The 11,816-nt window shown below is 40.9% G+C and overlaps 1 protein-coding gene across 1 annotated transcript; it reads left to right on the top strand.

Moving 5' to 3' along the window:
* Nucleotides 1-903: 903 nt before the first annotated feature.
* Nucleotides 904-2,031, top strand: LOC131232949 (protein EXORDIUM-like 3). The gene has a single exon (XM_058229492.1). The coding sequence runs from the start codon at nucleotides 947-949 to the stop codon at nucleotides 1,988-1,990; it is 1,044 nt and encodes a 347-aa protein (XP_058085475.1). The 5' UTR covers nucleotides 904-946; the 3' UTR covers nucleotides 1,991-2,031.
* Nucleotides 2,032-11,816: the final 9,785 nt, after the last annotated feature.

Below are 11,816 nucleotides of genomic sequence, written 5' to 3'. Positions count from 1 at the left end.
ATAAATACAACAACCGTCCCCATTCAGCTTTAAAAAGATCTTAGCATCGGTCACTGACATTTTCGATCCGGGAGATTTGTGGGGGCATTTTCTATCCACGGTTGGAATCAACAAAGCAACAGTCTAGATTAACGAAACGTGGGCCCACTTATCATAAATGAAAACACGAGTACATTGTGAAATATAATCCTTCCGAGGAGTTATTTGATACTCCGGCTACTTTTTTTTAAAAATTTTTAAACACGCACACACACCCCACACACTCACGCAAGTGGAATTTCACCACCTACGGGTACTCCGGCTACTTATGGTGTTTGACACTCAAGGACTCAAAAACTGTACAAATGGCATAAATCAACTGTATTTAAACCGACTAAAATTTGAAATACATTGTTAGTAAATTATAAGCCTCAAAATCAATTTGACTGAACACTGCTAACCTCTGATTCGTGGACATTTGCTTGACCACCAGATAATTTCATTTCTAACCGTCCAATAGATGTCCCGCTAATCCGATAGTCACATGATCAAATAAGCGTAATATTTTGGTTCATGATACATCTAAATTCGGACGCATAAGTTGGACAGTTTAATTTGAATTTATTTTATGCCACGCAGAAATCTCTACGTGCCTGCGCATGATCTATCTCACTCCGCTTGAGTATCAAAGCTTTTCTCAATCCTTATTTTCCCAAATACCGCTTCCCGGTTTTCCAACCCGCCAAACGGCAGAGCCGAAAAAGAGCTTCACCGAAAAATGAAAAAAGCGGAAAGGGGAATAACGACGACGATCCTCTCTGCGCTTGTGGGACCCACCTGACAGCTAGAATTTAAGCATCTATCTGTCCTCCAATACCCGCAAATCAATGGCATCTCTCCTCTCCCTCCCTCTGTCTCCTTCTATATATGAGGAGCAAAACCACTTCTCCCTCGTCACTCCGCTAACATGCGCCAGAATAGTGTCGGCCGGTATCCGGCTCCCCCGGTTCCGGCTCTGGCTCTATTCCTGCTACCGCTCTTCCTTATATGCAGCCCAGTCGTGGGATGGCGCCCGTGGCCCCACCATTTCGCAAACTCAACCGCCCAAGACCTCGGAACCTCGAAAAAATATGAGGGATCATCCGAAATCGTACACCTTAGGTATCACATGGGTCCTGTCCTCACCGCCAACATCACCGTCCACCCCATCTGGTATGGCACGTGGCAGCCTTCCCAGAAGCACATCATCCGCTCCTTCCTCCGCTCGATCCCGGCCGTCCAAGCCAAGTCCCCCTCCGTCTCGGGATGGTGGGACATCGTCCGCCTCTACACGGACCAGACCGGCGCCAACATCACCGGTACCGTGCACCTCGGCGCAGAGAAGGACGATCGCTTCTACTCCCACGGCAAATCCCTCACCCGACTCTCGATCCAGTCCGTCATCAAAAGCGCCGTGTTCGCGTCCAAGCGTCCGCTCCCGATCAACCCCCGAGGTGGGCTCTACCTCCTTCTCACCTCACATGACGTGCACATGCAGGACTTCTGCGGTCAGGTGTGCGGCTTCCACTACTTCACTTTCCCTTCCATCGTAGGCTACACGCTACCGTACGCCTGGGTGGGCAACTCCGCCACCCAATGCCCTGGCGTGTGCGCCTACCCTTTCTCTGTACCGGTTTACATACCGGGCTTGAAGCCTTTGAAAGCTCCCAATGGAGATATCGGCGTTGATGGAATGGTCAGCGTCATCGCTCACGAGCTTGCTGAGCTGGCAACCAACCCGCTCATCAATGCATGGTATGCTGGCCAGGACCCCAGCTTTCCCACAGAGATCGCCGATCTGTGCGAGGGTATATACGGCACCGGCGGAGGTGGGTCCTATACGGGACAGATGCTGAACGACGAGGATGGTGCCACGTATAATCTGAACGGAATCGGACGCAGGTTCTTGGTCCAGTGGATTTGGCACCCGGTGTATAACTATTGCATGGGTCCCAATACTCTCGACCATTGACCGGAAAAAAGGCTTTCTTATCTGGCTTGGAAACGGTGAAGGTTCACCACCGCTTTTAAGAAGGTTCACCACCACTTTTAAGAGTATGTATCTATCAACGATGCTACGCTTATGTGGCTACGATCGTGTGGAAGAGGGATTATAGTTTTGGAAATGGTGGTGAACTATCATGTATGTTGAGGTCTATAATTATTACGTAGCTTTTTTATTTTTGCTTTGCCACGTGTGTGGTAGAAGTAGGTGTACAAAGCGATGAATGCAGGCATAAATCAGTTATTAATAGTTTCTTTTGTAACCTTTTTGAAAATTAAAGAGAGGAGTGAGGTTTCTCTTTTCATAATGTCTCGAGAAAATATCAAGAAGTGAGCTGGCAACTTCAACCACCCTGGTTGACGTATGAGCGATGAAACAGGTCACTCCTTATGTTGTTTTGTTTCTAGTGCCGTTAGTAAAGACGGTGGGTTTGTCGGAAGCGGATGGCTGGTTAACCATACACCACCGATCTGGCTGGTGTGTGGATGACACCTAAGTTCTGTGGGTCCCATCACGAGGTATTAATTATATCCAAACCGTCCATTCATTTTGCGAGCTCATCGTAAGGATCAAGTGTACCACACTGTGAAAAGTAGCGGGGGACTGAACGTCTACCATTGAAATCCTTTTGAGGTGACGGAAGTTTTGGATCAACATGATATTTGTTTTTCCTCTTCGTGATCTTACGAACATATTGGATGGATGATAAACGTTATGGTGGGCCCTATGAATGTTTTAACTGTGATAATCATTGGCTCATTACTATTCGTGGTGTAGTCCACTTGAGCTTCGGATATGATTCATTTTTGGGATCAAGATCTAAAATGATCTCACCAAATGAATGAACGGTGTGGATGTGATAAATACATCATTGTGGGGCCATGTAGCTTTGATCTCCTTTGAACCGTTGGTTCAACTCGGAGGTCGAGGAGCGTCACGTACCCGCACCAGCTAGGTTGGTGATGTGTGGTACACCAGCCAATCCGCTTCCTGGTCTGTCAATCAGCATGAGTGGGTGTAAATAGCTCACAACTGCTTTCCGTGGTGGCAAATTTTTTACCAGGCGCAGCCGAGGTGGGTGGATCTCTGATTGTGGGGGCCATCGTGATGTATTTACTTTGCATCCAAGCCGTCCATCCGTTTTGACAGCTCATTTTAAGGTGAGGTATTAACCTTACATCCATGCCGTACATCTGTTTTGACAGCTCATTTTAGGGTATGATCCCATAAATGATGCTGATCCTAATCTCATGTGCATCGTACCACAGGAAGTAGGGTGATTCACCGTTAAAAACTTCTCTACGGCCACCAAAGCTTTTGAATCGAGCTGATATTTGTGTAGTACCTTCATCCAAGTCTTTCTAACAGGTTGAATGGCAAATAAACATTCCGATGGCCCTTAAGAAGTTTTTAATCGTGGTATCCAATCGCCACTGTTTCCTGTGGTGTGGTCCACTTGATATTTGGATATGCTTCCTTTCTGGGATCATGCCCTAAAATGAGCCATCAAAACGGATGGAGGGTGTGGATGTAAGGCACACACATCCCACTGGGCCCCACAGTCAGGAATCCGGGTATCCATTTTACCACTGGTTTAAACATGGTGGGGACTCATCGATCCAGGCCATCCAAAAATCGCTGACTCAGCTGTGGATGTACTAAAACGATCGGATGAGGTCAACCATCTAGTTTTGCCAATTGCAGTAGGAACTTTTCACCATTAATCTTTAACCATCCATTCAATACGCCAAAGTAAACGGTTGTGATTGCTTTATCAGCATGGTTTTTCCAAATATGATTGAATGCCGTACATTTGTGGACGAAAAAAGTCCTCCCTACCATGCAAACGTTGGGCCCACTATGAAGATTACATGGCACAATTGCAAGGTCTGTTAGCTCATAACGTTGGAATCAATGGACAGGAGATGGCCTGACTCGACCCTCATGTGTGGCCCACCAAACAAGTGGATCTACCTAACTTTAGAGACGGTGATTTTCACCATTGGGGCCTACCTTCAAATGCCCTTCACAAGTGTCATGTTAGAGAGGATGGGCAGACAATATTGTAATTTCTCAAACAACCCTGCTGGTGGCCCAAATCTTGGGGGGGCTCACTTGAATGTTTACATGACATCCACTGTATCTATCAGTTTTGCCAAATATTTTTAGTTTTTTAGAGTTTTGAAAATGCAACGAGAAATTTAAAAAATAATAATCAAAGATTTAAATAAATTAATTATACTTTATGGATTATAATTTAGATTTTATAAAGTTTATACTATTATTCAAAACACAGATTTTATATTTGGTCATTGCTTTTGATCATTGTTGTTAGATATTATTAGATTGTTGATATCATACTTTCAGAGTCTTTCGTATCTATTTTTTATGAGGAGAGAATCAAAGCTGCTCACGGAGAAATGCATGCATAGTGGGCCATAAATGTGTACATGAATGAGGCAAGGAAGGAGCGAAATGATTCTGTTTTTTTTTTTTTTTTTTTTGACCTTTTTGACTTTTCCTGAAGAGATGATGCCCCAAGGGGGCTAAGGCGTGTCTAATTCTCTCTTGTTATGTTCTCCTCTTTGGAGTAATATCCTACTTAAAAGGAAAAATTATGATATTAGGGAGAGATATTGATATAGTGCTTTACAATCCTAGGGTCTAAAGTATATATATTTTTCTTTATATTAAAAGTCTGTAAATTCTGCTTAACCACGTATTCAAATTAACTCCATCTTTCAATTGAACATGGCTATTCATCTTTAACTTAAATTCCATGTAAATCAAATGATGGACCAGTAGATCTCAATCGTTGGAACTATCATCAAGTATAATAAAATCATTTTAATGCTTAAAGATCGATAGTTGAAAACATTCGTAAAATCATTTGGAACTTTGGAGTATTCAAACTTTTTTTTATAAAATTTTTTATTTTTTTATTTTTAATCTTAACGCTTGCACACACACCCCCACACACGCACGCCTAAGTGGAATTTCACCACCTATGGGTACTTAAACCCTTAACCCGATGTTGAAACTCCTGAGAGTTTATCACCCGAGCAAAAGTAGGGTCCCTAGGAGATAAATAGATGTTGAAAATAGACTTGTGAAAATAGATGGTCTAAATTATTGGACCTTATCCACCAAAGTGTCCCTAGGAGATTAATAGATTTTTTTTGGATTATATAAACTTCAACCGTATTCTAACGTATGAACTGAGTAAAGTTGACCTTGTGAATGTTGGGAGAAACATCCATTATCGACCACACACAACATAGAGACTTATGTGGTTCCCTTTTCGGTATATATATGGATTCACTCCAAAGTACCATGTTTAATAGCAAAAAAAAATAAAGAAGCAGCAGCTTTAATACAATGATCGTTTTCCATCTCTCATGACCTAATGTATATTATCCTAAATGAAATAGAGTTTACACAAAATTATATTTGAAATTATGAAATTGCTCACTAGGCCGGGGGCTATAACCCCTAATGTGCCAAACATAGAGCTTAAATTGGGAAAGTTATGATTGAATAAGTAATAAACTGCAAAAGTGATGATTGGATAAGTAATACGCCTATGATGATCAAACTCTATAAATCCAAAGAGTGAAGCAAGCTAGTGCATTTTATTACGAACTTGAACTCCATGTGTCCTCAAGTTAAAGATTAATTAAAATGAGTACACAAACAAATTAAAAATAATCCAGGCATGATTGGTCTCTTCTTTCATGCTAGTGTCTGGGTCTAAGGGCTTAGGGTGAATTGTGTCCTCCATGATATGATGGGTCTCTTGGTCTAAGGACTTAATTGGTCTCTTGAATAGGTCAAAGTTAGTCTAGGCATGTTGGGTCTTTTAGTCTAGAGCCTTGTGTTTATCCTTTAATGCAAGTATTCATACTACGAGCATATTTTCGTGAGTACTAAACACCCTTATATAGGATATGATATGGGCAGAGGTACATGGACTCATTGTCAATCCTAATGGTGATGACCTTCCATCTTGATTTGACATCAGTTAACTAATATAAAATGGTCATATAAGCAATCATGCGTTTATCCTACAACTTGTTAGTGGTTATGTAACAATAATTATTGAGATCCATAAAACACCATTTTCGGTTGATCAGAGACTGCTGTTTCAAACTCAAATTTCCAAGGGACAATCAAAAGAATTACTTCCCTTAGCATATATGGTAATAGAATTGTGATTCTAAAAATGAAGCACATCCAAAATCAAATGAGCCACACCACAAGAAATAGGGTGGATAGAGCACCTAGCATTGAAACCTTATTGGGGTTCACTATGATGTTTATATGCCATCCAACCCGTCGATATGGTGATTCTCACTAGTACGAAGTGAAAACATAAATATCATTGTGATCCAATACTTGTGTGGGCCATAATAAGGTTTCAGTGGTGGGCGTTCAATCCTTATCATTTTTTGTGGTGTGACCTACTTGAGTTTTGGATCTATTCATTTTTAGGTTTACACCCTAAAATATATTGGTGAAATCGATGAATGGAGTGGATGTCACATGGATATTTCTGTTAGCCTATGGAACTTTGAGTTACTCGAGCTCATTGGAACAAGGCTGACAAATGCAAAAGAGAGTTATTTGTTATAGATTCTAAAAGAGCATGACGCTTGACATGCAGACACTCACCAAAATTGTACACACAGCATATTTTAACTTAAATTAAACCATCTAAATTGTGGAGTGCTTCTTTTAAGTGAGAGTCACAAAATGAGATTGGTTAAAATGTTTTTAAACTCTCACCATTGGATATTTTTTATTATTAACTGTTTAATAAATGTCATAAGCAAATAAGCTTAGTTTTTTTTTTTTTTTTTTTCAGAATCCATCTAAATGACATTCTAACAGTTTAATTGGAATTTACCTATATGTCATGTTTGCAATTTCTTGTGTAGTTTCTAAGTAGCTGCATATCAACCCCTGCCCCTGCTAGAGTGGAAATTTTTTTTTACCTCTTTTTACCTCTGTGAAATAAGGCTTATGCAGATTAAAAAGGGCAGCTTCTAAAACGTTCGATTTTTGCTCTGTGAAAAAAGTCAGCAATGCTGAAAAGTAGGTGCACAAAAGCACGAGTTTCATGTTCCAAATCTCCAAACCGTATTTTTTTTTAAAAACGAAACTGATCGCCTACAGTCAATTGTACCATCACTTATGGTACAGTAGTATATTTTGCTGGCCCACATGCTACCTATTTAGGAAATCAGTACCATAAAAGCGATAGGGTCCACCGTAAGGATCACCATTCAAACCTGTATGTTGAGTCAAACGGTTGGTGATCTGTTGATTCCCACAGTCTGGACCACCTGATGAGCAGACGTGCCCAATTTTTTGTGCAGTTGATCATCATAGCAAGGATTACCGTTTAATGGTACTAATGATTTCACATCTAAACATTATTCCAACTAAATGGGCTCAACTACAAGAATCTTATTCTAAAAATACCACTTTGGAGACTGCCATACTTCAAATGTACCATAATCATCAAATCTTTTTTTACTACCCAACATTATGTGGCATGAAACATGACTGACCTTATATCTATTCCATAAAATTTTTCCTTTAATATAATTTTTACACTGCTTATATAAAATTATTTATAGAGATACTTCTCCGTTTATTCCACTTAGGGCGGTACACGAATTGAGCTAGCTCGGTTAGCTTGCTCGGCTTGACTCAAAAAAGTTAGATTCGGCTCGGTTCAAAACTGAGTTTGAGTTGAGTTGAGCTAATTTTTTGAGTTCGAAAAAATGTCAAATTGAGTTCAAGGTTGCCCGAGCTCGACTTGACTCGGATCGAACCCAACTCGAATTGAACTCAGTTTGGTGACTCGATTACTTTGATATTGATTTTGCTCACCAATATCGCTCACCAGGTATTTGATGAAATGATTGAAGAAAGTGTCAGCTAAGGGCAAAGAAGGTATGTATATGAAACAAATACCTTTTTTTTTTTCTTGATTTTTATGATGCTTACAAGGTGTTTGATGAAATATCTGTAAAACTATTGTTACTGTTTTACATACAGTGAGATTTGGAAGGTGCAGTTCATGTGTTTGTGAAAATGCTGCATAGGCAAACTCGGCTTGAACTAGCCTGAGCTGCTAACCGAGCCGAGCCGAGTTGGCCAATTAGGCTCGAGGATTGAGTCAAGCTGAGTTTGAGCTAGGGTGGACAAATGGCAAGCCAAGTCGAGCTGTGCCAAGCTCGACTCGGTTTGACTCGTGTACACCTCTACTTCCACCTATCTCGAATTTGTGGGCAACCTTTCCTTTCTATCTTTACTCTTCATGAATTATCAATTCAAAATATTCAAAGTTTTATAAAACAGTTTCAAAATGAATATGAACTTGGTGACACCTTGTTTAACCAGACTAGGTCCAGCATTGAGAGCAAATACTAAGTAATAGTCTGCCATATAGCTTGATTAAATTCAGTAAGTTTTGTACAAGAAGCGTCGGTGGTTAAAAAAAAAAAAAGGTCCCAAGGTCTAATTCATCTCACATGGGTGACTCACGTGATGAATTTACTACCTGATCTTAGGAATGGCAGGTAGACATTGAACATTGGATGGCACAGATCCCCAACATGAGGCCCCTCATTGAATCATAACTCATCACTTCAGCTGTCCTCCACACCATTCCTAGGGAAACTATACATGCGGCGTGTTGAAATGGTCAGAAAAGATGAATGCTGTGGCTTTACTTTTTTATCTTTCAAATTAGTTATTTTTATTGTGATGATTGGTGATTTCTAATAAATTATTATAATACTTTTTGATGAACTTTGAACTTAAATGGTGGTGAAAGCTTTAATTAATAAAAAGGAAATATATCTTTTCATGAAAGGGACTTAAAATATCCCTTTGATGTCTATAAAAATACAACCATGAATCGTTCCATAATAACTACAACGTTCTCTCTCTACTATTATTTTGCCTCTTTTATTTTTTATTTTATTATTATTATTATTGATTTTGAAAATTTTATAAAATTTATAGAAACAAGAGGGGACGTATGGTTTAAAAATTGTATCGGTTTTTAGTTTTTTGTTTTTTGCAGGCCAAAGCTTTCTTTGGCTAAAAAGAAGGATTTATTGCGTGTTACAACTTACAATTATGTTACAAGCCATTTAAAAATTGTATTGACGATGGTGGGACTGTAATATGTACTAAACTCATCAGAATCGACATCCTGACATCTGAGGAATGGGCGAATGGGCATCTGCTCATTGAATTTCGCCATTGAAAGAAATCTGTTTTCACTGTTCCTTTGGTGACCAACAATCACGTTAGGTAATCTCTGGACGCGGATTTCCTGCGCTGGGAACGCAGTTGGGCGCCACTGGGATGTTTGTGAGAAATCCTCACCGTCCATCCGTTTTGTGAGTTTATTTTATTACATTAGACAAAAAATGAACAGTATCCAATGCTCAAAAGGGCCGAAAACGTGATAATCGAACGTCCACAGTTGAAATGTTCGCAGGGCCACAGAAGTTTTGAATCATGCTAAAATTTGTGTTTACAGTTCATCCCAGTAGGAATGACGTTATTAACGGTATGGATGGCATGTAAACATCAATGTTGAACCCAGGTAGGTTTCAACGGTAGAAATTTCCCTAAATACGTTTTCCATTAGTACGGCCCACTTGAGTCTTGGATCGTGTTCGATTTTGGTTTAATCCCCTGAAATTATCTCAGAAAACGGATGGACGGAGTGGATTCCTGAACAACATGACGTGTGCCCCACCTACGTTCCCAGCGCAGGAACTTCCTGAGAAAGCCTTTCGCAGGAAATCCGCGTCCGTAACCTCTGGGTACTGACCATTAGGCCGGTGGTCGACAGTGATAGATAGCTTGCATTTCAACAAGGTGATCAGTGGGCCCCACTATTTGGACGGTTTTCGATGCACATGTACAATTTCGACGTGCATTAGTACGGAGCACTGCACACTGCCCTAACTCCGAAGCTTTTTTCTCTTTCTTCGATCGGAAGCATGGATAGGTTATCGCGCTTTTATTCTGCGAGAGCATATTGTAACTATAACACACGCATGCAGATCTACTCATCCACGTGGCATAATTTGAATCCATCAAAATCTTCTAAGTCTACTTTGGATGAGGAACAATCATAGACTCCTGGCTTTTAAAAACTTCATTTCACTGAGTCTTTTGGCATTTCCTAATTCTTCTTTTTTAACCGTTTATGTATTTGATGGAAGTGATATAAATGTTAGGACCTGAGAATTCTTCATCAGTGTAACTTTTGGCATGGCATCGGTCATAGATATAGAACGGCTTTGATTGAGTAAAATGCATGACACTCGTACAGTGGATGCATGCATGTGTATGATATGGAATATCTAGTAGAGTATGGTATATTTTCTTCTATAAATTGAAATGCTGTGATTCCGCACCAATCAAGGAAAGGGATTTATCAGCACCCCAACGCAATCCTAAAAAGGGACGGTGGATGGGAAAAGGGTCCATACCCTAGGTTAAAGGTGCACGTGTTCAGCGTACTGGCGCAGCAGGGTGGGGCCCACTGATACTGGACTGTCTTAGAGGGTGCGGTGGTTGGATCCCTAACCGTGGGGCACACTGTGATGTATGTGCATTACATCCATCCGTTTTAAAAGCTTATTTTAGGCCATGATCCAAATAAATAAAGCACATCTAAATCTTAAGTGGACCACGCCGCTGGAAACAGTGATAATTGAGTATCCACCGTTAAAAACATCTTGGGTCCATAAAAATGTTTATTTGCCATCCAACCTGTTGATAAGGTCACAATGACAGGAATATACAAGTATCAGCTTATCCAAAGCTTTTGTGGTCCATGAGAAGTTTTTAATGATCAATCACCACCATTTCCTGTAGTGTGGTCCACTTGAGATTTGCATATGCTTCATATTTGCGATCATGCCATGAAATTAGCTGTCAAAATGGATGAATAGCGTGGATATAAGACTCATACATTAAGGTGGCCCCGACAGTCAGGGATCGACCCACCTCGGGGGATCCGGGGATCCCGTGTTGGGCACTGCGAGAAGCGATTTCCATGAGCTAATGCTACGGCGATTCGGTCCGGTCATTTCGCCCTTTATTAACAACACGTGCAACAAAAGGCTCTGTCTGACCCACCGTGATGTATGTGTGAAATCCACTCCGTACAATACTTTGTACAGATCATATTAGGATAAATGATCCAAAACTCGGGTTGATTCAAAATTCAAACGGGCCACACCACATGTCCCCGCAACGTTTCAGTCGTTTGCGTTCCATTCCCTCTGTTGTCGTCTGCTTAAGTTTTGAATCAGCCTGGTTTTGTGGCTTACGTTCTAAGTATGAACTGGAGCAAATGATGGACGGAGTAGATGTGACACATAGATTACAGTGGGCCCCATGAGATTTTTGGTGCACCCGCATCCTAAAAGTTGCCACAAGGCAAATCGCCGTAGCATTCTCCATTTCTCCTTCCAACGTATGGAGCCAGTGCAACCAAAAGATCCGTGGCGCCCACCGTGATGTTTGTGTAACATCTACTCAATCCATCATTTGTGCCAGCTCATGGTACGACGCAATGCCAATAGTCAGGCAGATGTAAAACACAAAGTGGGCCACAACACAGAGAAGTGGGGGTGGGGATGACTACCATTGGCACCGTCTTAGGGCCTGACAGATTGCTGGCTCAAGCTGATATTTGGTATTTCCCTCTACCCTGATGGTACTCATTTTATCAACGGGTTGGATGTCT

This window comes from Magnolia sinica, chromosome 18, assembly GCF_029962835.1.
Source record: "Magnolia sinica isolate HGM2019 chromosome 18, MsV1, whole genome shotgun sequence".
Lineage (NCBI taxonomy): Eukaryota > Viridiplantae > Streptophyta > Magnoliopsida > Magnoliales > Magnoliaceae > Magnolia > Magnolia sinica.
This window is presented reverse-complemented; position numbering and strand designations above follow the sequence as displayed.

Bases quoted from the DNA above. Each gene is read 5' to 3' on its own strand.
- LOC131232949 (XM_058229492.1), top strand. From the start codon at position 947: ATGCGCCAGAATAGTGTCGGCCGGTATCCGGCTCCCCCGGTTCCGGCT.